Source organism: Amphiprion ocellaris, chromosome 11, assembly GCF_022539595.1.
Source record: "Amphiprion ocellaris isolate individual 3 ecotype Okinawa chromosome 11, ASM2253959v1, whole genome shotgun sequence".
Taxonomy (NCBI): domain Eukaryota; kingdom Metazoa; phylum Chordata; class Actinopteri; family Pomacentridae; genus Amphiprion; species Amphiprion ocellaris.
In genome coordinates, this window is record NC_072776.1 from 35931320 (window position 1) to 35955974 (window position 24655).

The 24655-nt window shown below is 41.2% G+C and overlaps 2 protein-coding genes across 4 annotated transcripts; one reads left to right on the forward strand and one right to left on the reverse strand.

Annotated features, from left to right (window-relative positions):
* Nucleotides 1-848: 848 nt before the first annotated feature.
* On the reverse strand, nucleotides 849-9696 carry hspd1 (heat shock 60 protein 1). The gene is made up of 11 exons (XM_023293071.2): nucleotides 9547-9696; nucleotides 6624-6799; nucleotides 4740-5075; nucleotides 4563-4658; nucleotides 4376-4469; nucleotides 3631-3799; nucleotides 3220-3319; nucleotides 2893-3138; nucleotides 2643-2817; nucleotides 2381-2559; nucleotides 849-1606 (listed from the first exon to the last, which is right to left on the reverse strand). Exons 1-11 carry the CDS (start codon nucleotides 9647-9649, stop codon nucleotides 1448-1450), a joined length of 1833 nt encoding a protein of 610 aa, XP_023148839.2. The 5' UTR covers nucleotides 9650-9696; the 3' UTR covers nucleotides 849-1447.
* Nucleotides 9697-10084: 388 nt separating this feature from the next.
* Nucleotides 10085-24436, forward strand: LOC111583822 (MOB-like protein phocein). 3 transcript variants are annotated; one of them, XM_055015098.1, is made up of 9 exons: nucleotides 10102-10239; nucleotides 12162-12317; nucleotides 15717-15779; nucleotides 17371-17471; nucleotides 17829-17865; nucleotides 19784-19876; nucleotides 20263-20342; nucleotides 20884-20995; nucleotides 22747-24436. In XM_055015098.1, exons 1-9 carry the CDS (start codon nucleotides 10237-10239, stop codon nucleotides 22879-22881), a joined length of 780 nt encoding a protein of 259 aa, XP_054871073.1. In that variant the 5' UTR covers nucleotides 10102-10236; the 3' UTR covers nucleotides 22882-24436. The 3 variants fall into 3 exon arrangements, with proteins under 3 accessions (XP_023148841.1, XP_054871073.1, XP_054871072.1); XM_055015097.1 differs by lacking the exons at nucleotides 10102-10239; nucleotides 12162-12317 and adding an exon at nucleotides 15027-15122; XM_023293073.2 differs by lacking the exons at nucleotides 15717-15779; nucleotides 17371-17471; nucleotides 17829-17865; ... (2 more) ...; nucleotides 20884-20995; nucleotides 22747-24436 and adding exons at nucleotides 13462-13551; nucleotides 13640-13814 and having other exon boundaries at nucleotides 10085-10239.
* The last annotated feature ends 219 nt before the right edge of the window (nucleotides 24437-24655 follow it).

Here is a 24655-nt window from a genome sequence, read left to right on the forward strand (position 1 = left end):
CCTGTCCAAAGCATATAAAAGTGACCTCCGGTTACTGTTCAGAGAGGTTCATATTGGCTCTGAATCCTCCCAGGCGGTCTGTCTGATTGATGATGTTCTTCCTTATAATAAAACTTTGTTGTTAAGCAAGTCAGTGTCAATGGATGTTTTCTTCAACATCTGTACATCCACGATGTCTAAGAGAAACCACGACAGTTTCATAGCTCAGATTTCATCCTCTTTACCCAGAAAAGACAAAAACTGATGGTACTGTTCCTGATGAAGACCATGAGTGAAAGCTCCAGAACTGCTACTAAATGGACTTTTTCTAAATGGACACCTTGTTAAGATGGATTTTAGCTTTTAAACTGATGCTGAAAGTCCTTGACTTTGTCAAAATATTGAATTTTAGTGCTAAATCTGGTCAATTTGTATCCTGTAGAAAGATCATGTCTAAAAGCTCCAGAACTGCTACTAAATGGACCTTTTGGTGTTTTTGTTTTTTCGTAAAGTTCCAAAGGTTAAGATGAACTTTAGATTAAAGGCCAACAGGCAGTAGTTCTAAAAGGACTTGGAAACATTAAACTTTGAAGATGAAACCTGACAGTACTGTTCCTGATGAAGACTATTTACGACTGAAAGCTCCAGAACAGCTGCTACTAAATGGACCTTGTGGTTGAATGTTCAGTAAATAAACCCGTCCCAGTGGAAGCTACACAACAGTGACAGACGTGAACCTGGACAAGTGAATTTATTAAATTATAAAATGATCAGTTAGCCAGCAGCGCCCCCTGCTGGTGGACCCATACAATCAGTAAACAGACAATTTCAGGCACTCGACGTCCAGAAACAAAAAAATGCTCCGAGTCTGTAAGAAAACTGCTTTAATTCAATTAATCACTGATGACAGAAAATATATATATAAAAAAACAAAAACATTAATTAACAGGAACACTACGACGAACGAACGGACCGAAGCCTGGAGACGTCTTCAAGAAGGAACACCTGGTTCATCTCAGCTGCTGCCAACGTCTCCTTCAGAGGAAACCAGATTTATACCATCAGTAGAAGCAGAAACCATCCTGGAGGATCTACTGGACCATCAGTTATAGTTCTGGTTAGTCATTGGTTTGTTCTGAGCTGCAGGTGAAGGAACCAGGCTGTAGAACACGTTCTATACGTGTCCTACAGCCTGGTTCCTTCACCAGCAGCTCAGAACAAACCAACTGGTTCTAAACGGATCACTTCTGCTTCTAGAGTTACTGATCAGCAGCTGAGACGCTCCAGAGGAACCTTCAGGAGAACATCTCCTCACCGGTTACCGTTTTTCTTCTCGTACATGATGCAGATGGATGAAGGAGTGAGGAACCTTCTGGTCTCCTCAGCCACTCAGATCATCAACCGTCCATCCTGGTGGAGGAGGAGAGCGCTCTCCGGTCCTCATTAGTCTATAGAGTCAGGAGGATCTTCAGAAGCCCATTCCTCCTCCCATCCCTCCCATTCCTCCCATTCCTCCCATCCCACCAGGCATTTCCTTCTCCTCCTTCGGGATCTCCGTGACGACGGCCTCGGCGGTCGACAGCAGCGATGCGACTCCAGCGGCGTCCAGCAGCGCTGTCCTCACCACCTGGAGGAGGAGAAGACGGTTAGGACCTGGATAATTACTGGTTACTGCAGGAGAATACAGGATAGGAACTGAATACTTCCTGGTTACTACAGGAGAATACAGGTTAGGACCTGGATAATTCCTGGTTACTTACAGGAGAATACAGGTTAGGACCTGAATAATTCCTGGTTAGTGGGGGAACAGTTTAGGACCTGGATATTTCCTGGTTACTGCAGGAAAACACGGGTTAGGACCAGGATAATTCCCGGTTAGTGTTGGTATTCTCACATTGGATGCCAAATGTGATTTATTCAGACTTTAGACTCATTAAGTCTACAGAGACCAGCTGTTTAAAATATAAAAATACACTAGAAGATGTTCCACCATGCTGAATGAATCTCAAACAATTACAAGATGTTCCACCATGCTGAATGGATCTCCAACAACTAGAAGATGTTCCACCATGCTGAATGGATCTCCAACAACTAGAAGATGTTTCAACATGCTGAGTGGATTTCCAACAACTAGAAGATGTTCCACCATGCTGGATGGATCTCCAACTACTCGTCATTTTTGTTTCATTCAAGACTTTGGGTGTTTTTGGAGAAATTCTGTGTGAATACTTTAGTCATACTTCATGCTGGATCTTCTGACTCTGAAGGTCTTTAGATCCAGATCTAACGTTGACCAACGTTTAAACTGAAACACATTTAAAGTTTCATTATTCTAGTGAAGCTCAGATCCACTGACCAGGTTCAGACCTTGAACCTGTACCTTCAGGAGGATCTTCCTCACCTTGGTGGGGTCGATGATGCCCTTCTCCACCATGTTGACGTATTCTCCCTGCATGGCGTCGTAGCCCAGCTCAGCGGATCCCTGCAGGATCTTCTCCACCACCAGAGAACCTTCCACGCCGGCGTTCTTGGCGATGGTCATGGCAGGAATCCTCAGCGCCCGTCGGATGATGTCCACCCCTGTAGAAAGAAAGGAGAGCTCAGAGTGCTGCTCAGAATCAGAACCAGAACCAGGACCAGGAGGTTAGTGGAGCTCCACCCACCGATCTTCTGGTCAGAGTTGGCCGGTTTCAGGGCGTCCAGCGATGGGATGCAGCGCAGCAGAGCACAGCCTCCTCCTGGGACAATTCCTTCCTCCACGGCGGCTCTGGTGGCATTCAGGGCGTCCGTCACTCGGTCCTTCTTCTCGTTCACCTCCACATCACTGGTTCCTCCCACCTGAGGAGACCAAACACGTTAGAGCTTCAAGGTTCTACAGGAAACGGGCTGAACATGGTCCGTAAGAGATCGGACCTTGAGCACGGCGACTCCGTCCGACAGCTTGGCCAGCCTCTCGTTGAGCTTCTCCTTCTCATAGTCGCTGGTGGTGCTCTCCAGCTGCTCCATGATCTCTGCCGCTCGTTTCTCCACCTCGGCCGGACTGCCTCCACCCCTCAGCAGCAGGGTGTCATCTTTGGTGATCTGGACCTCCCCCACCTTCCCGAAGTCGTGAGCCTGGATGTCCTCCAGAGCCAAACTCAGAGCTTCGTCTCCAAACACCTGCAGAGGAGATCAGAAGAAGGTTTCACCACCTGGAGCTCCTCACCAGGAACCAGCAGCTCAGACTGCAGAAGGACCTACGGTGCCTCCGGTGGCCACGGCCATGTCCCTCAGCTGGTTCTTCCTGTTGTCTCCGAAGCCTGGAGCCTTCACCGCCACCACCTGGAGACCCACCTTCAGCCTGCAGGAGAAACCATCAATGTTCACTGGTGGACCAGGTTCAGGTTCAGCTGCTTCAACCTCCGACAGGTTTAAAGGAACATCTAGACTTTTAAATGTCAAAATGGCTAACAGTTTGTTCTAAACAGATCTGAGATTCAGAGGAACTGAAGAGTCTCGATTCACTCGGCTGAGACCAACAGGATGAACTGCAGGCAGTGTCTCCACAGAGAAACAGATAAAGATCTATAATATGTGCAATCTCTAGTTTGTTTTTGTGAAGTAAACAACAGAAGTTCATCTCCGTGTGAAGAAGGAACAAACCCAACCAACCTGTTGAGGACCAGAGTGCTCAGAGCTTCTCCATCCACGTCTTCAGCCACGATGACCAGAGGTTTACGGTGCTGGTTGGCGATCTCCAGAGCAGGAACGATGCTCTGGACGCTGGAGATCTTCTTCTCACTGAGCAGCAGGTAGGCGTCCTGGAACTCACACTTCTGACCTGAAACCAGAGACATGTTCAGAACCAGAACCAAGACAGAAGATCTGAAGAAACAGAGACTAAGTTTATGTTGAACAGCCGAAAATCCATCAAGGAATCAGAACATGAGAAGCAGCAGCAGAGAAGAAGCAAATATTAGAGTCAGTAGAGATAAAGTTCACTTTTAAAGACCAAATTCATGACAGAAAAACACCCTGAAATCATATCTATGACGGTGGATTTATTGTTTTCAAGCAAAAATACGACAGATTTCAGCTTCTAAAAGGAACATTTACTCCTTCCTGTCAAACATCTGAGGAAACTGAAGGTTTGGAGGGTTTTGGACTGACGACGAAGAGCCACAAAACGAACACAAATAAGCAAACAATCAAAACGAGATGCAAAATGTCAACAAAGAGACAGAAAAATCACAAAAACAACAACAAACTGACAGAGACACAGAAGCAGCACAAAGGGACAGAACAGATGGTGTCCTAACGCTGATCTGAGTCTTCTTCCTCTATAGGAAGTCTTTAGTTCTAATCACAGTTTGTCATCGTGTTTTTTGTGGGGGTTTTTTGTGAACATGCTGCTAACCTTTGGCGGTGTTGATGAAGTACGGTGAAATGTATCCGCGGTCGAACTTCATTCCCTCGATGATCTCCAGCTCATCGTGGAGCGTCTTCCCATCCTGACAGCAGGAGAACAAACATTATTTACGTTTTACTCTTTAAATCCTGGGTAGATACTATGTATTTATTACACGGCTGGAACTGAAGCCCACCTTGACGGTGATGACTCCTTTGCGACCGACTTTCTTCATGGCGTTGGAGATGATGTTTCCGATCTCTACGTCTCCGTTGGCTGAGATGGTAGCGACCTGAAGACCAGAGACGGGTTATTATGGGATGTTCTGTCCGCCTGCCAGCAGCAGAATCGAAGCCAAACGTCAGTTGTGTACCTGAGCGATCTCCTCGGGGGTGGTGACGGGCTTGGACAGACTCTTCAGCTCACTGATGATGGTTTCCACGGCCATCATGACTCCTCGGCGGATCTCCACTGGGTTGGCTCCCTTGCTGATGGTGTCGAAGCCCTCCTTGGCGATGGCCCGGGCCAGCACGGTGGCCGTGGTGGTGCCGTCGCCGGCCTCCTCGTTGGTGTTGTTGGCCACGTCCTGCACCAGCTTAGCGCCGATGTTCTTGTACTTGTCCTTGAGGTCAATGCTCTTGGCCACCGTCACGCCGTCCTTGGTGACCTTTGGGCTTCCCCAGCTCTGCTCGATGATGACGGTGCGACCCTGGAAGGAGAAGCGAGGGACAGCGAGGTCCGACAGGTGAGATCTGGACCTTTAGGAGGCGTCAGCTTCACTCAGAGTTAAATAGAAAAGTCTTTCACGATTGTAGGACCTGGTTGTTCCACCAGGACCTGGATGAGTTTAGCAGCAACGGGCACCATGACAAAGACTTCTTTAATGACCTCCGATCATGTTTCTGAGACAAACTGGTTTTGTGTCTTGTTTTATCTTGTTTTTACCATTTCCTGTTGTCTTGTTTTGTTCTTTTGTGTCTTTTGCGATCAACATTATTTTGGTTTTTGTTTGCTTGTGTCTATTTTTGTTGTTTCATTTGTCATTTTTGTCTGTTATCTCGTTTTATTTTTTGTGTTGTTTTGAGTCTCATTTTTGTCATTTTCAGTCCATGTGGGAGTTTAGCTAGCAATGGGCACCATGACAAAGACTTCTGTGGAGGTTTGGTCAGCATTTCACTGTTGAATTGTTGAATATAGATGCTGTTTATAATTATTTTTACTGCTGTATAAACACGTATGTTACATTTTACTGCAGCAAATGTTTGAGTTCGTTTTAAAAACTTTAACAAAATTTCATTTTCACTTTTTTGTCTGGTTTCCATCATTCTGAGTCTTACTGTCAGTTCATGTTGTTCTGGTTCCACAGAGCTGCAGGACTTGAAGAAAAACACCAAGAACCTGTTAGAGGTTTAGTGGTTTCTGTTTCTGAATCTATGTAGAATCCGACCTGATAAAAGTCCATGTTCTGGTTGACAGAAGAATTGAACCAAGAAGTTGTCCAAAATTCCTCAAATCTGACAAAAAGTCTTTAAATTTGTTTGGATGAACCACAGTGAGTTAAAATGAGACCGAAGCAAAGAAAAACACTCAGAGTTTTCATACAGTGCCAATTATTGATGCAAAAATATTTCATTCATATGTTCACTGGGTTCATTCCACTTAAATACAAATCAGTGTTTAACTTAAACTTAACATTTTAAACTAATTAAATCACAATGAGACTAAACATCTACCGTCTGTAGAACATCTGTAGAACATCTGTAGAGCCTCAGAGGACAGTCAGGAGTTAAAGTGTTGACTCTTGCATAAACATTAATTTGTCTTCCACGGTTAATAATTAGAGTAACAAAGTCCAACAGAAACTAAATATTAATTAAAACAAACACGTTTATGATGCTTTCATGTCAGACACATGTTTCACATGTGACACATGGCTCTGCTGATGTTTATCTTTACTTTTAGAAATCTGGTGAAATAATTTTAAGATTTGACAGATTTCCTAGTTCTACAGCATCTTAGTGCCGAGTATCAGTATCATATTCTGTTATATCATGATGTTATTCTGTTTTTATTGCTATTTTGTTATATTCTGTTGTTATTCTGGATGTCTGAGCTCTCTGTGGATCAGTCTAACATCAGTGGATCAGTCTAACACCAGTGGATCAGTCTAACACCAGTGGATCAGTCTAACACCAGTGGGTCAGTCTAACACCAGTGGGTCAGTCTAACACCAGTAATAATATTGATGAGTCGGTACCTTGGGACCCATGGTGACAGCCACGGCGTCGGCCAGCAGGTCGACTCCCTGCAGCATCAGAGCTCGAGCATCGGCGCCGAACTTGACGTCTTTGGCGTAACACCTGGTCAGGTGAGGAGCGAGGGCTCGGCTCACCGGCCTCACCTGCCTCATGACTGTAGCCAATCGGAACATGTCTGAGGAGGAACAGAGCAGATCAATCAGCCAATCAGGAAGTTGTAACTGAACATGTGTTAACTGCTCCCCCGGTGGTGTCAGGAGGTACTACAGCAAACCAGCTTTTTACAACAAAGACACAAGAACACATTCAATAAAACCTCCAGAGATTCAAAAGACGTTCAACTGACACCAAAATAAACTGAAGAAAGCAGAAAACTCTCAATTCAGGAGCTGTTGGGTGAAAATGTGTTTATTTATCTAAGATTTAAGTGTTTTAAAGAATTAAGTGGTTTAAAAATGCAAAAAAGATAAACCAACTGAGGCCAAACAGAACGAGTCAGGAACAACCGACTCCAGGGACCAGAGGAAGAGAATAAAATAAAACATTAATAAATAAAATCCATAAAATTAACATTTACAAGTTTAGAGTCGGAGCTGAAGTCAAATTAATCAAATCAGCATCTTTAAAACCAAACAGCAACAAGTTTAAACACAAGGAAAGAGTTTATTAGTTAATAAATCAGTTGATTAGTTAATTAATCAGTTGTTGTTAAACAGTTAATTAGTTAATTAAACAGTTAATTAGTTATTTAATCAGTAAAAAAAAAATCTGTTAATTAGTTAACGAGCTACAGCATCTGATCAAACAAACTTAATGATATGAGTTTCGTTTGAGCTTCTCAGACATCTGGATTTCACTTTTATTCATCATAAATCACATAAATCTGAACATTCCTATGAAGTATTTTACTTACTTAAATTGTTTATAGGAAGTTTGGTAAAAATGAGAGTCTGATAGCTTCAGTCAGTTAAATATTGACCGACTCTGGAGGTGTTTTACCACATTTAAGTGTTTTTTCTTATTTCTGGTGAAAACAGAGTCTGGTAGCTTCAGTACAAGTTAAATATTGACTCTTTGTCGCTGCGTTTCACAACATTTTAGTCCCTTTAAAGGAACAAAAAAACACGTTTTCTGTGAGATGAAAACATTTAAGGTTTCTGACTGGCGGTATAAAAAAACTAGACATAAGGGTTAGGAATATGTAACAGGATTTTATTCTTCTTTATAACATTTAATGAAAATAACTTTTAGCTACAGAAATAAATAAAACCACAAACTTATTTCTGTATATTTAGACCAGTAGAACTGTAGCTTTATAACTTCATTTGGGTAAAATCTCATATTTGAAGGACCAGATCAGAGATTTCCTTTTAATGAGCTCAAACCAAACTACAGGTAGAAAATACAGCTAATTTGGTGCAGAAAACCAATAAAATTGTTCTCTAAACTTTACAAATGAAAATTCAGAACTGGAGCTGAATCCAGTTTATCTGCAGCTGTTGATCCATTTAAACAATAATTTAACATTTTTTACAACCGCCTCCATTCAACCACATCCAAATAAACAGTTCTAAAATATAAATAATGTGTATTAATGAGACTGAGGAGAGTCCAGATGGTTTAAAATGCATCTGTTCAGTCTGTCGTTTTGTTTTGTTTCGTTTTGTTTCTCGCTTTTGTCATTTTTTGTCTTGTTTGTCTATTTTTTTGGCACTTTGCAACTTTTTTTGTCTAATTTTTTGTCATTTTGTGACCCATTTTTGTCATTTTTGTAATATTTTGTCTTGTTTTTGTCGTTTTGTGGTTTTTTTTTGTCTCGCTTGTGGTGTTCGCCCGTTTCTTTGTCGTTTTGTTTCTCACTTTTGTCATTTCTGGTCTCATTTGTGTAAATTTTTTTACTCATTTTTGCTGCTTTGTAACTTTTGTCTAACTTTTTTGTCTCTTGTTTTGCTTCGCTTCGTTTGTCTCATTTTTGGTCATTTTTTTGTCTCGCTTGTGTTTATTTTTTTGTCGTATTGTTTCACGCTTCAGTCATTTTTGTCCTTTTTTTGGCACTTTGCAACTTTGTCAATTTTTTTGTCTTTTGGTTTTGCTTTGTGCCATTTGTCTAATTTTCTGTCTTTTTTTGTGTCATTTGTCATTTTTGTAATATTTTTTCTTGTTTTTGCTGTTTTTTTGTCTCATTTTTTAATTTTGTTTTTCGCTTTATTCATTGTTTTGTCGTTTTGTATTTTTTTCTTGTCTCGTTTGTGGTGTTAGTCTACTTTTTTAAAATAATTTTGTTTCTCACTTTGTCATTTATGGTTTTATTTGTGTAATTTTTTTGTCTCATTTTTGTCATCAATTTTTTTGTCACTTTGAAACTTTTTTGTCTAATTTTTTGTTTGGCTTCGTGTCGTTTGTGTCATTTTTGGTCGTTTTGTGTCTCGTTTAGTCATTTTGCTTCTTTGTTTTTATTATTAATATTAATGCTTCTAACTGAATAAATGAGCAGCTTTTTAAGCCTCTAGATGATGAAACCTGTCAGATCCTGCTCCCCACGTGTGTCTCCAGGTCGTCACAAGGTCAAATAGTAAAACCACGTGAGGACCAGGATCCATCACCAGACCAGAACCATCCAGCTTTAACTCTCCTTCTGCTTTTCTTTAATAAGTCTGCTGTTTTTATCAGAACAAACTAGACCCTCCTGGTTAAACTAACCCCCCTGGTGGAGGTAAACCAGCCCGTTGAGGAGCAGACAGCTGGTTAGAAGCAGCAGGGACGGTTTAAACTCGTGTCCTTCAGTCAGGAGGAGAATCTTTAGGTTTTAGTCTCCCGACAGACGAGCTAAAGCTGCTAACTAACGCCGCTAATCTGCTCAGAAACACGCAGAATGTAAAGTTTAGCTGCACGGTTTTAAATGTTTAGAGTGTCTGGACTCACCTGTGAGGTAAACGCTGCTACAAGGCCTGGAGACGGAATAAAATAAGGACAGAGAGGAGACGGAGGAGGACAGCCGTGTGGAGCTGCGGACAGCACTGCACATGGGCTATCACATCCGGGTAATTTACCGGCCTGCCCCCGGAACCTGCATAGCCCAATAATACACCACATAAATGGTTTATTTTAAGATTTACGGCAAAGAAACTTCGCCCAATACTCCCAAATAGTCTTATTAATGGAATAATATTGTAACTTTGTGTATATGTGAACTTTTGGATTAGATTTAGTCACAAATTATGAATCTATGCTCGTTCCGGGGCCGACGGTTCCAGAATTTTCTCGTGTGCCATTGGAGGAAAAAAACGGAGGTCAAAGTTGACGTTGTGCAATATTACCTGAATAAAACATCACAAAACATCAGCGAATTAGACAGAAAACCGCTGGACCACAGTATAAAATCTTCCAGAACACGTTCAGACCACATTAAACCGTGAAAATATGAACTTAAAGTGGTGTTTTGTAACCAGCTTCCGGTGTACTGGAACTTTCTGTCAGGTCGGACCACTTGAGGGCAGTCAATGCGCATGCGCCTTCTGGATACTTCCTCACGTGGAGCTATCCCCTGCAGAGTGTCAGATCCACGCTCCGTGCAGACCCACTCCGACTCCCTGACCTCCCACACGATCAGAAATGGTAAGAAGAAAACCTCAGAAACCGGTTTTAATCCTCAGAGAGTCCAGAAAGCTTTAAAAGACCAACAGCGGCACGTTTTCATCTTTAATCTGTTTAATTTAGCTCCTCCGGCTAACAGAAGCTAACAGGTTAGCTACCTCGCCAACATCCATCCACAAGGTCAAGCAGCTGAGGAGCAGACAGACACCTTCTGCCTTCATGTTGGTGTTTATCTGAACGATCAAAAGTAAACTAAAAGTCAGAATAAACCGCAGATTAACGGAACTAACGGGAAACACGCAGCTACGAGCTCCGCGTTAGCGGGTTAAACCGGTTAATTAATGATTTAAATGAACCTTTACTGGATTTAAACGAACCTTTAATGGATTTAAACAAACCTTTCATTCATTCCTTCCGTCCTGGTGGTCCAATTCTCCGTGCTGCTGAAGAGATCTGGTCTGGGGGGACCGGGGATCGAACCTGCGACCATCAGATTATAGAGGCGCTCCATTAGAAAACTGATGCTCAGCGTTCAAGACGAAGGATAGTCAGGTTTTAACTCTACTAAAATGTAGAAAACAGGACAGAAACTAAAAAAAAATCAAGACAAAGGGACAACAATTGCCAACAATGGCTCAAAGTCTGTCTAAAATAACTTCTATAACCAGTTGAAATTTGTCCAAAACCACTTTGATTGTAGTAAATGACTTGAAATTTTTCAATAGTGAATTGAAACTTGTGTTCAGTGGCTTGAAATGTGTCCTAAATTACTGAAAAATCATCTAAACTGACTCAAACTTCATCCATTATGAGTAAACATTCAGTCCAGAATGACTCGAAAATTGTTCAAAACTACTCAAAATGTGTTAAAAATGGTGCAAAAATGACTCAGAATATGTCCAGAATGTGTTAAATCTTGTCTTAAATTACCCAAAAGAAGTCCCAGATAACTGACCAAGGGACAACAACTTCTAAATCAAATTATTTATAAAATACTGAAATATTAAAACTACTAAGAGATAAAACTTTATTGATCCCAAAGGAAGTTTTGATGACAAATGTTGGTCAGAGAAATCACAAAAACATGACAATAAATACAGAATAACCGTAAGATATGCGTAAAATAAAATGATAACTAGAATGTAGTAAGAAGAAACACTGAGTAATAAAACAATACTGCATATTATACTGCTAAACTGCAGGTAGAGTACTGCGACAGATATTAAATTTATAATAAATTTATAAAGTGCTTTCAGTCAAAGTGCTGTACACAGAGATAAAAACAGATAAAAACAAAACAATAAAAAGACATCAGTAAAACAAACAATTTAAGATTCATATGTAAAAGAAAACAAGTGGGTCTTTAGCTTAGTTTTAAATACATTAATGGACGATGCCTGCCTGATTTCAGCAGGCAGACTATTAAAGTGATTGTTAGTGTTGGTGTCTGCTGGTAGAACATCCTCCTGTGAATCTAACTGGTGTGAGCTGGTCAGACTGGCCTCCAGCGTTATCTGGTGGAACCTGGAGGATGTTTGATCTCAAGGCTGTTGGGGTTTAATCAGAGGGGAGGCCTTGGGCTGCCTCAGGGAGAAACCGTCACCAGGAACCTTTCAGCTCCTCCCAGGATGACTGGTCCCAGTATGAGGACTGGGAGGAGCTGGAGGACGACGGGTCCCAGTAAGAGGACTGGGAGGAGCTGGGACGACCTTCGCTGAGGTCGTTCATTCATCTGTTATCAGCTGCCGTCGTCCTCGTGGCTGAAATGTTTCACAAAATGAGTTTTCAGTGACTGATTAGAACTTGTAGAACCCAAAGAAGAACATTATCAGAACAAACAGACAAACATCAGTCAAAGAAAAGAGTGAATAAATCCAGAATAAATCCAGTTGAAGGCGGTTTAAACAGCCTCCTGACCCTGGTTCTGTTCTTTCCCATCTCAGGCCTTCAGAAAGTTCCTGCCGCTGTTTGACCGGGTTCTGGTGGAACGCCTGACGGCCGAGACGGTGACGAAGGGCGGCATCATGCTGCCGGAGAAATCCCAAGGAAAGGTTCTGCAGGCCACGGTGGTGGCAGTCGGACCCGGATCTGTCAACCAGGTGATGAGCCCCGGGTCTGACTAGAGCTAAACAGGAAGAGTTATAGCAGAAGAAATGAACTGTAGCTTCATCTGTCAAAGTCCTGCAGCTCTAATGAGTCACTCTGGGAAATGTTCCACCAAGTACATCTGTTTTTAGTCCTGCTGGCAGGTTTAGGGCTTAAATGTTCAAACTAAACGGCTAAAATTCTCATTTAATGGTTTTTCTTTATCTGGGACTTCTTTTGAGTCGTTTGGGACCAGATTTAACATATTTTTGGACCATTTTTAACATGTTCTGAGAAGTTCTGAGTAGTTTTGATAAGGTTTCAAGTCATTGTGGACAAATATTTACTCCTAATGGATAAAGTCTGAGTCAGGTTGGATGCTTTTTCAGTAATTTAGACACATTTCTAGTCACTGAACACAAGTTTCAATTCATTATGGAAAAATTTCTAGCCATTTACTGCAATTAAAGTAGTTTTGGAAAGATTTCAACTTATTTTAGAAGTTATTTTAGACAGATTTTGAGTCATTTTGCACCATTTTTGAATAGAGTTTTTTGGGACTTGTTCAGGGTTATTTGGGACTTCTTTTGAGTTGTTTAGGACCAGATTTAACACATTTTGGACATATTTTGAGTCATTTTAAACACACTTTGGTAAGTTGTGAGTAGTTTTGAACAGGTTTAGAGTCATTTTGGACAAATTTCAACTCATTTTACAAGTTATTTTGGACAGATTTTGAGTCATTGTTGGCAGTTTTTAATTCGTTTGGACGAGTTCAATCATTTTAAATAAATTTTGAGTTGTTTTGGGACTTGTTCAGGGTAATCTTGGACTTGAGTGATTTCTGATCAGATTTAACAAATTTTGGACATATTTTGAGTCATTTTGTACCATGTAGCTACTCAGCTGTAGCAGAAAGAAGCTAATGTTAACTGCTATGTTAGCTAAACACGATAAACAAGAGGAGAGAGATGAGGTACATGTCCACTAGAAGGGTTTTTCCTGCATGTAACCCAGCAGCATCGGACCAACGGCTCATTTACATGCAGGAAAGACACACCTAGTGGACACACAGCTTTAGATGTTGTTGTTTGTGTAACTCTTGTGTTGTTGTTTGTTGTTGCTTGTGTAACTCTTGTGCTGTTGTTGTGTTTCCAGAAAGGCATTGTGCAGCCGATGAGTGTGAAGGTCGGAGAGAAGGTTCTGCTGCCGGAGTACGGAGGAACCAAGGTGGTTCTGGAGGACAAGGTGCAGCAGAGGATTAGGGTTGAATCTGTCTACAAGGTTGTTTGTTGTTTGGTTCCTGGTTAACTTTTCTGTTTCCTGTCTGCTGCAGGACTACTTCCTGTTCCGTGACGCAGATATTCTGGGGAAATACGTGGACTGAGGTTGTTGTTGGAGGAGAAATTAGCGTCATTCATGTCTGTTATTCTTTTTTATGTTTATTGCAAATTGTAAATAATTCTAATCACGTTTTGTTACAATAATAAAGGTGAACTCATCATTGGTGATTCCATTTGTTCTGTCTCGTTTATTTCAAGTTAACAGACCTATGAGATGTAAATGAAGGTTTTATTGAGTTCTAAAATACAAGCATTCATCAATATCACAGACAAAATACAAGTCTTCAATAATATAGCTGAACATGTGACGTTACAATAAGATAATCTACAGCAGACTGACGGTTCAGAGCGTACTGGAGGTCTTCATGTTTTAAGATTTTTTCACTATAAAACTAGAAAAGCCCTCAGAGAGCTCAGTCCTCCTCCAAGGCCGCTCATTCCCCATATGTTAGAAATGCAGCATTTGTTGATTATTGATCAGAAATCACGACAACATTTAATATAGATGAAACCACAAACTAAATGACTACAGGCATGTTATGCATGTGTACGTTATGTACGGATTTTAGCCATATTGAGTCTCGTTTGTCGTTTTGTGTCTCATTTTGGTCGCTTTGTGTCTCGTTTTTGTTGTTTTGTGTCTCATTTTTGCTGTTTCTCGTCGTTTTGTGTCTGGTTTTGGTTGTTTTGTGTCTCATTTTTGTCATTTTGCGTCTCATTTTGGTCGCTTTGTGTCTTGTTTTTGATTTGTGTCTCATTTTTGGCATTTGGTGTCTTTTTTTGTCATTCTGTTTCTTGTTTCTGTTGTTTTGTGTCTCTTTGTAGTCCTCCTGAGTCAGTTTCTCTTGTTTTCTTGTTGTTGAAGTTTTGTTTGTGTGTTTCACAGACTGACCCTTTATGACCCTACAGGTCAGTAATCCCTTCGTGTCTATAACTATATTAAGAAATGCTGTATTATGTTAATAAACCGGTTAATTCCATCTATAAACCGGTTTATTACCATCTGTACAGAGGTTTATTACCGTCTCTAACCCGGTTTATAACCTCTAACCCAGTGTAAACCGTCTCTAACGTGGTTTATAACCTCTAACCCAGTGTAAACCGTCTCTAACCCAGTTTATAACCTCTAACGCGGTGTAAACTGTCTCTAACCCAGTTTATTACCTGTAACCCAGTGTAAACCGTCTCTAACGCGGTTTATAACCTCGAACCCACTGTAAACCGTCTCTAACCCGGGTTATTACTGTCTCTAACCCGGTTTATAACCTCTAACCCAGCGTAAACCGTCTCTAACCCGGTTTATAACCTCTAACCCAGCGTAAACCGTCTCTAACCCGGTTTATAACCTCTAACCCAGTGTAAACCGTCTCGTTGCTACATCAGCGCCTCTGACGAACATCCGGGTATTCTGTCGAGATGGTCATGGCGGAGGGTACTGCAGTTCTCAGGAGGAATCGGCCTGGAACCAAGGCAAAGGTGCGTTTTTACCCCGCAGGGACGCTTCGGTGGTCCCGCAGAAACGCTCTGACGACCCGGGGCAGCTGCTCCGTGTCCCGGAGCTGTTCTACGGCTCGTATTTTCCCGGCAACTCGGCGGCAGACAGCGGACAGGAAGGGCCCGACCTGAACACGGGCAGCTAGCTAGTTAGCTCCAGTTAGCTAGCGTTAGCTCCGACTAGTTCCTGGAGCAGCGGCCGTCCGCTGGTTCTGGTGTCAAACCTCCCAGTTAAATCAGTATCTGGACTTTTATAGAATAGATGTGGTGGAGTCTGTCTGACCGCCGTCCTCCTACAGCAGCTCAGCCGAGTCTGACGGTGAACCGCTGGGTAGCTTCAGGAAGCAGCCGACGGTATCATGCTAACTAGCTAGCTGAATGTAGATAAATCTGCTGGAACGTTTTATTTGAAATACTTTCTATTGACCCTAATCCAAATATACCGACAGTTAGTGAGCTTCTGATATGTTTGACACCGTTAATAAGTCCAGGCTGGTTAATTATTGATATGTACCGTCAGCTGACAGTTAGCCAATTAAGCTAATGTGGCTAACTGCTGTTAAATGTGTCTCCCAGGATTTCTACAACTGGCCGGATGAATCCTTCGAGGAGATGGACAGCACGCTGGCAGTACAACAGGTGTGTGTGTTGTTGTTGTGTTGCTGCTTCGTTGAGTGATATTTTATCATTCAGACAGACATTAACGTTCCCTTCAGTGTGCTATTTATCCAACAGATCAACCAGGACTAAATCTAAATAGTGTATCTGTGTTGTCCTGATCAGATCACATTCAGTAGATGTGTGAAGATGAAGAAAATGACAACAAAATGGACAAACGACACAAGCGAGACAAAAAGAAACACAAAACGACAAAAACATGAGACAAACGACATAAGTCAGACAAAAAAAAACAAGAAAAACAACACAAAATATTACAAAAATCAGACGCAAAATGACAAAAACAAGACACAACATGACACTAAATGACACAAACGACACAAAAAAAGAAAAAATTAGTTTAAACAGTTACAAGGCAACAAAAAAAATAGACAAATGACAAAAACGAGACAAAACATCGAACAGAGCAAAACACAAAATGACAAAAAACACAAGCGAAACAAAATTACAAAAACGAAAAACAAATGACACAAAGCAAAACAAAAAAAGAGACAAAAAAATTACACAAATGACACAAACAAGACCAACGATGACAAAAGCAAGAAACAAAAAAGTAGACAAACACCACAAACGAGACAAAAAGAAACACAAAACGACAAAAACGATGCAAAACACAAAATGACAAAAATAAGACAAAAAACACAAGCGAGACAAAAAGGAAACGCAAAATGACAAAAACGAGAAACAAAACGATAAAAACATCAGACGAACGACAAAAGTCAGACATAAAAACAAGACAATATTACAAAAATGAGACACGAAATGACAAATATTTGTACGCTCTGTGACAGCTCACCTGTTGTAATTACAGGTAATCCATGTGTTCAGTTATCTCTCTATAGATTCCGTTCCAGACTCTTTATTCACTGCAGTGAGGTCTAATTATTAGGAACACTTCAGGCTGTAATAGATGTAAAACAGTAGATTAAAGAGAATGAAACTGTCTTTTATTCTGATATTTTTGGATCAATATTTGCGCAGAAACGTAGAAAAAAAGCTCATCGTTGTGGCCGTTTATCTCCTAATGTGACGGTAAAGTTCAGACCATCAGCGTTTAGTTGAACATTTGTGGTGTTTTCTGAGATTTATAGAAATATGAACCTAAAATTTTACAGATAGTGAGTGTTTAAAGGCAGGAAATGACAGAAATATGGATATATATGACTGGAGAATGATGCAAAAATGCTCAAAATATGTTCAGAATGACACAAAAACTGTCTAAAATGACTTTATTTAGATATAAATCTCTACTATAGTGAAATATGAAGCTAATATGTTAAATATAGTGAGTATTTAAAGGCAGGAAATCACAAGACTGTGATTTCCTGCCTTTAAACACTCACTATATTTAACATTTTAGCTTCATTATTAACGTTTTAAATCTGTTACTCAGTGGATAATGAACTGGAGCGCAACAAATTCAATCACAATGTGCCAGAAAAACGACATTAAATCACCCTTATTGACTTAATACAGTTGATAGAGAGAAAGTAGATGATATAAATCTGGATGTATAATAAACTCTGACTGGTTCTGTGTTGGTTCTTTCCAGTACATTCAGCAGAACATTCGGTCGGATTGTTCCAACATCGATAAAATCCTGGAACCTCCGGAGGGTCAGGATGAAGGAGTGTGGAAGTACGAGCACCTTAGGTAAAGTTCTGCCTTCATTTTATCACCCAGCCTGCTCAGATTTCAGATTTATTCTGTTTTAATACCGACTAAAAGCTGCTCTGTTATGTTTTTGTACGTTTAACGCCTCATAAAACAGATCCCAGAAATGCTAGAAATGATTGTTGGTTTGTGGACTAGATGTAAAGCCCTCCTCCAGTGTGGGTGTAGCGATCCATGTTTGTATAAAGAGATGATGTCATGTCTGGTTTTCTGCTGCTGTTCTTTCATCTGTTTGCTGTCCTGGTTCTAAAATAAACCTGCAGCCTTTGACAGAAGAAGAAACGTTTGTGATTTAAAGCGGCTTAAATGTGCTGATGTCTGTTTTCCTTTCTGCAGGCAGTTCTGTCTGGAGCTCAATGGATTAGCTGTAAAACTGCAGGTTGGTCACTTTTTCTAATGTTTTTTTTTTTTTAAAGTTATTTTTTTGGCCTTTTTATCGGCTTTATTGGATAGGTGCAGTGAGAGAGAGACAGGAAATGGGAGAAGAGTCAGGGGAAGACATGCAGCAAAGGGCCGCGAGCGGGAATCGAACCCGGGCCAGCTGCGTCGGGGACCAACCCTGTACATGGGTCGCCCGCTCAATGCGTTGAGCTATACGAGCACCCCACTTTTTCTAATGTTTGGATACTTTCATTTAATAAACTCATGTTAGTCTTCTGGTCACAACATTAAAGGCTATTTCTGCCCCTACTGAGGGATGGAGAGACTGTTGTGGAAGAAAAACTGTGGATTCAGTAAGTCAAATACCTGATTAACCCCTCAGGATAACGTTCAATAAAGACTAAACCTGATAAATAATACAATAAACGGAAGACAGAAGGGCTGGTTCGAATAGCAATTTCTGGGCTCCGGATACTCAGGCCCAATATAATGATTTATATTATTTGTTTCTTTATTTATTAACACAGTAAAGGGCATTTAAACAAACTAAATGCTAATTAAGAAAATGACACATTTACATAATGAATTATATTACCAACATTAATATACATATACAATATATAAATAGGACAGGTAGTGCAAAACAGCGACATATATTTACAAGAGTGGACATTTCAGTAGCCAGCCGACACTCTCTTCATGTTATGTGCCAGGAAGATGAGCATATGTACATTTTCAGGCAAAAGTGAACTCCTGGTTTTGCTCTCAGTGTAGCCAGCCTTGGAGAAAATGTGCTCAGATGGGTGAGGTGGCCGGAACTCACAGGCAGTATTTGGCTGCTAATGTCAGTGTAGGATAGCGATCATAGTTCAGTTTCCACCATCCCAATGGGCCAGACTGGACTCTAGTAGAGTCTGCCACATACTGCTCCATCTCTGGCTCCTCAGGGTGTTCATCGTCGGAGTCCGACAGCATTAGCATTAGCATGGATATCTCCGTCTTCGCTTTACAAACACAGGCGAAGTGAAGCATGATGTCACAGTTGGTAGGTCCACGTGATACAGCCACCGAACTGGCCAATCAAAGTAACGCTGACCCCAGAGGTCCCTGCAGTCCTCGAGACTCAGATATACCAATGCTTCATGACAGTGAAGCAGCTGCTCAGTGGCGGTGGGGGGACTGGGAAGGGAGATCTGAGTATTCGGATCTCAAAATGAATATACGGATGCTGCCACAACGACTGAATATTCAGATAGTCAGATACTTGGGTCCAGCCCTAGAAGACAGAAGCTGAAGAATTAAGACACAATTAAAGCTGCAAGCAGCGTTGGTCAGGTGGTCAGTGAATCCAAGCATGTCCATCAGATGGCGCTGCGACTGAGTGTATTTCAGCCTATTTGATGGCAAACTATCAAAAGTGTCCACCAGATGGCGCTATGACAGTAACTATGCATGTCATCAGGGCCGGACTCTGGTCACACATGTAAAGTTAGAGGCAGGTTGGAGCATGTACAACGTAGTTATACAGCACTTCTTATTTGATGGTGAGACTTTGAAAACTCCGATGGTCACCATTTCCCCCTTCAGACTTTTGTGGAGCGTTTTGATCATCCTGGTCATCCTGGTTTTGGTGCATTTCTCCTAAAATATCAAATTTTTTGCCAGTTCTAGTGTGTGCAAATTTTGATGTGTTTTCAATGTTTAGGGCCACAAAAATGAGTTTCTTCTGAAAAAGAGAATATAATAATAAGAAAACAAACATGGATCCAAGAGGCTCCTTCCACTGTTGGTTGTCAGACTGATAAAAACCAACATGGATGTTGATTTAGCGTGTTGGATGAATGATCAGACTGTAGAGGTTCTCCTGTCAGAGCTCCAGGAGTGTTCCTAAAGGTGTGACTGGTCTTTACCTGCAGAGTGAGTGTCATCCAGACACCTGTACCCAGATGACGGCCACAGAGCAGTGGATCTTTCTATGTGCCGCCCACAAGACCCCCAAAGAGGTGAGTCCATGGAGAACCTCAGAGACCCTCAGGAAGAAGATTCAAACAGTTCTATCTGATGATGATGTTCTGTTTAAGCTGTTCTACCTGATAATGTTCTGTTTAAACCGTTGTACCTGATGTTCTTCTGTTTAAACCATTCTACCTGATGTTCTTCTATTTAAACCGTTCTACCTGATGTTCTTCTATTTAAACCGTTCAACCTGATGTTCTGTTTAAACTGTTCTACCCGATTTTCTGTTTAAACTGTTCTATCTGATGATGTTCTGTTTAAACCGTTCTGATGATGTTCTGTTTAAACCATTCTACCTGATGTTCTTCTGTTTAAACCGTTCTACCTGACGTTCTTCTGTTAAAAACATTCTACCTGATGTTCTTCTGTGCAGTGTCCTGCCATCGACTACACCAGGCACACGCTGGACGGAGCTGCCTGTCTTCTCAATAGCAACAAATACTTCCCCAGCAGGTCAGTTCCTGATAGGTTCTCCTCAGAACGTTAAAGCAGCATCAGATCAGTTCCAGCTGGTCATTTATCTGTCTGGCTGGAACTTCATTGTTTGGTTCTCGTAGAGTTTTCAGACGTGAAGCTCCTATCGAGCAGCAGACGGACGGTTAGAGATCAGATTACCACAGAATAATCGGATTCCTGCTATAAATCTGATGTTCATCCAGGATTCTAACAGCCAGTACCTTAATAAATGATTACATTACTGGTCTAGCAGGAAAAATCTTTATAAAAATCCTCTGAAACTAATAACTGCAGCCCATAATGTGATAATACATAAAGAGGACTGCATTCTTTGAAAATAAAGATGTTTTTTTAGTTTCTGTGCAGTTTTCTGATAATAACAGATCTAGTGGTGGTATATTCATCCATCAGTCCGTGTAGATCTCCCTGTCAGAGTTATTGGTCGGACTAAACCTGTATTTAGATGGTTGTTTATCTGCTTAGATGTGTAAACGGCGTCTCTGCTGGACGTCAGATAACCTCCTGCTCTGTGTTCCAGGGTGAGCATCAAGGAGTCTTCTGTGGCCAAACTGGGCTCCGTCTGTCGTCGCATTTATAGGATATTCTCTCACGCCTACTTCCACCACCGCCAGATATTCGACAAGTACGAGGTACGAGCTGAACATCTGCTTCCTCTCTGCTTTAGTCTCTGTAACGCTCAGTGAACTGATCCCAGATTTACTGCATGTTTCTACAGATCTGTCTCAGAGATCACATTAAAATCAGTTCAGTGTCAGTAAAGAACTGATCAGATTCCTGACATTATTACCAACGTGGTTCAGAACAGCCAGAGTTCTCAGCTATGGAGGAGATTAACGTATCAGCAGGAATATTGAACTTAAAATCAGAGTCTTCAGTGACAAGGAGGTGTCTGTCTTAACCTTCTAGATCTCCATGGTAACTGATGCTGAGGAGCTAGATCTCCATGGTAACTGATGCTGAGGAGCTATCCTGGTCCAGGTTCTGTTCAGAGTTTAGATTTAGGTCTCATAAATTTGTGTTTTATGTTTGATCCGTTTCCATGCTGGTCCTGCAGCTGATAGATCTCTGATTAGAACATTGATTATCTATTAGTGTTTATTACAGAGAATATTCAATCAATAACTTTAATTTATCTTTGATTTGTCCATAAATTAAAGTGTTTTCCTTCATAATGGGATGGAGTCAGACCTAAATCAACTTTAATATAACATCATGTTTAAATATATGAAGTTTAACATCTCTAATGAGCAGCTGTCAGTTATCAATAATCAGTATTGATCAGTAAAATAAATCTATGAACACATGACTGACAGTTTTCTAGCAGCAACATCTACAGCAGCAGCTCTTTTTACTGTCATATATTTTATTTTCCTCATAGCTCTACATTAAAACTACCTGCTGAAGGAGGAGGAACCTGATTGGTCCGCTCCCTGCAGGAGAGTCACATGACTCGTTAAACTCCTCCTTTTATGTGAACAGAGTCTGCAGCAGGAAGTCTGAGTTAACAGAGTTTATAACCACCTTCTGATGCCTCTGAGCTGTCAGTTGAACGTAGAGAAGGTCTGGATGCTGAACTCTGAAACCCTTCTGGCTGCAAACTTCTAAATCTGACCAGATGCAGTAGAACATCTGGATGTTTGGTTGACCACAGCTGACATACTGTACAGTTCGGTAGTATTATCGTAGAATACTGGAACACACCAAACATGTTAACCCTCCTGTTGTCTTCATTTACGGGCACTAAAAAGTATTTTCTTTGTCTTGAAAAAAATCCAAAAATTCAGCAAAAAAATTCCCCAAATTTCAGAAAATTTGCAAAACCTTCAGGAAGAAAATTCCAATAATTCCTTAAAAATTTCTCTTAAAACTTTTATTTTAAAAAATCCCACAAATTTGGCAAGAAAATTCTTGTAAATACTTTCAAAAAATGAGTAAAAATCTTCCAAAAAAAATCCTAAAAATATCTAAAGTGATTCCATATATATCAGTAAAACTTCTAATATTTTCTTTAAGAACATTCACATAAAAAAAGATTATGTAAATGTTCTTAAAGAAACATTTTTAACATTTTTTTCTCCACCAAGAAATGTTCAAAGATTTCCCAAAAATGTTGAAGATGTGGACATCAGAAGTTTCACTGTGAAAATATCTATTTTTTTCCACATTTTCAAACTTTAAACCGGGTTAATTTTGACCCGCAGGACGACACGAGGGTTAACTCCCTTGTATGATGGACTCAGAAACACAAATATTCACTGATCTAGAGTCTGGTAAACAGATAAAAAGCCTTTTTAACAGAGTGAATCCTGATTGGTTGATCAAGCCGTCATCACGTTAAACACATGGATCAGAACCCTGATGTTTGTATTTGTTTGTGCAGAATGAAACGTTCCTGTGTCACCGGTTCACACGCTTCGTCATGAAGTACAACCTGATGTCCAAGGACAACCTGATCGTTCCCATCCTGGAGGAGGAAGTTCAGAACACCTCGTCAGCTGGAGAGAGCGAAGCCTAACAGCTGCTCCCTGAGGAGAACCACATAAACACAATCTGTACACAACACATCCTGAAACACCAACACTACACTAGGAGCAGAACCACCTCCATCTGTTTCCTCCTGGAGGAACCCAACCTGAACCCTCATACCTCCACAGGAAGCAGCTCTTTAGGTTCTACTGAACACATCCACACTGTGCCTCCAACCTTCACTCAGCATCTGCTCATGGTTCCTCAGAGAAGATTTATCTGCAGCACAGCGGCTCTAAGGCCTGCTGGTAGAGTAGAACCGTGTTCCTCTAATCACAACTGAAGGAATTTTATCCTCTGAAAGGTTCTATCTGCAGAAAGTTGTCCTCTCTGGACCACAGCAGCGTCCAGTTCTTTAGGTTCTGTTGGTTCAGCAGCGTTCCAGTGCAGGAACGTCCACATCAACAGTCTTCTGTTTATTATGAACTCTGACAGCGTCGGTTCTGTTAGCAGGTAGGGAACACCTGAGGTTTAATCATTCAGACATTTAGCTGTTCTCTGCAGGAACTCCAGAACGTCTTTCAGGCTGTTTTCAGGAAGTTCTAGTTCTGTTGAGCTCTGAAGAATGTCTGTTAGTGTTGATGTTGAACTCTGAAAGACGTCATCTTGTCCTCGTCCAGCAGCAGCGTTCTCTTTAGTATGCCACCAACAGAACCCTTCAAGGTTCCGTCCTTCCTGCTCATAGAACCGGAGCTAATAATCTGAGAGAAGCAGGAAGACGTTCTGCTGTAGAACACTGTTCAACCAATCAGACCTTCTAGGACCTTCAGTTCTAGTTGGAAGAACCTTAAAAGCCTCAGGTTCCTGCAGTGGAGAACATCTCGCTCTCTCATAAAAAGTGCCACAGTTTAAATCCTCCATTAGAACTTACAGAACCGATGCAGCGTTCTGGAACATCGGCACTACTTCAGCTCCTCTTTAGAACCTTTAGTTCCTCAGACAGGTGAGGTGTTCCTGCTGAGCTGTGACGCTGCTTCCTGTGGACATTGTGGTTCTATCTTCAGCAGTGGTAACCGTGGAGATGTAGTGTTTGGCTCCTCTGTACATAGCCCTCCTTGGTTCTTCATGTTCCACTCTCGTGTTGCTTCTGTTCTGCTTGTGTTACCTGGTCTGGGGCGTCCTTTAATGGATCACTAAGTAATAATGCTCTTAAACACAGCGTAGATGTGCGGCTTGTGTGCTAGTGAACAAAGAACCTTAATCTGTAGCTTCGTCCGTGTTCTAGCAGTCCGATTCGTTTCTCTTGGGCTCTGGGGGGGTTCTAGGGCGACTCTGGGCTAACTGATCCTGCTTTGTGACCCTCTGATCCTGATCCCGTGTGGCCGATGGACAGAAGAACCGTAAATCAGAGAGTAGATCCTGAAGGAGGAACGTCGGCCACTTCCTGTGTCGGGGCACAACCTCTTCTTAACCTCCTCATTAAGTTATTTTGTGGGAGGAGTCTTGTCAATCCAACCCACTTTTTTTTTTTTTAATGGACTAAAAAATTTTGTTACTGTCGACATTTTCATGATGTCTGTTAATAAAAAAGAACCTATTATTCATCTGCATGTCTGGACCTGCTCTTATTCTGGCAAAACGCTTTTATTTTGAAAGGTCTGCAGTTTAATTGATTGTCCATAAGTTTAAGAACCCAAAGGTTTGTTTTAGGAACCTAAAGGTTTGTTGTAGGAACCTAAAGGTTTTAAAAACCCAAAGGTTTGTCTGAGGAACCTAATGGTTTGTGTTATGAACTTAAAGGTTTGTTTTAGGAACCCAAAGGT

What these genes read in the sequence shown, in the direction of transcription:
- hspd1 (XM_023293071.2), bottom strand. Translation starts at nt 9,649, where the DNA reads ATGTGCAGTGCTGTCCGCAGCTCCACACGGCTGTCCTCCTCCGTCTCC. An exon ending in AAGGAGTCATCACCGTCAAG is followed by an intron (nt 4,470 to 4,562) that starts GTGGGCTTCAGT and finishes TCCTGCTGTCAG; the next exon opens with GATGGGAAGACGCTCCACGA. An exon ending in CAACTCTGACCAGAAGATCG is followed by an intron (nt 2,560 to 2,642) that starts GTGGGTGGAGCT and finishes TTCTTTCTACAG; the next exon opens with GGGTGGACATCATCCGACGG.
- LOC111583822 (XM_055015098.1), top strand. An exon ending in GACCCGGATCTGTCAACCAG is followed by an intron (nt 12,318 to 15,716) that starts GTGATGAGCCCC and finishes TGTGTCTCCCAG; the next exon opens with GATTTCTACAACTGGCCGGA. An exon ending in CCCACAAGACCCCCAAAGAG is followed by an intron (nt 19,877 to 20,262) that starts GTGAGTCCATGG and finishes TCTTCTGTGCAG; the next exon opens with TGTCCTGCCATCGACTACAC.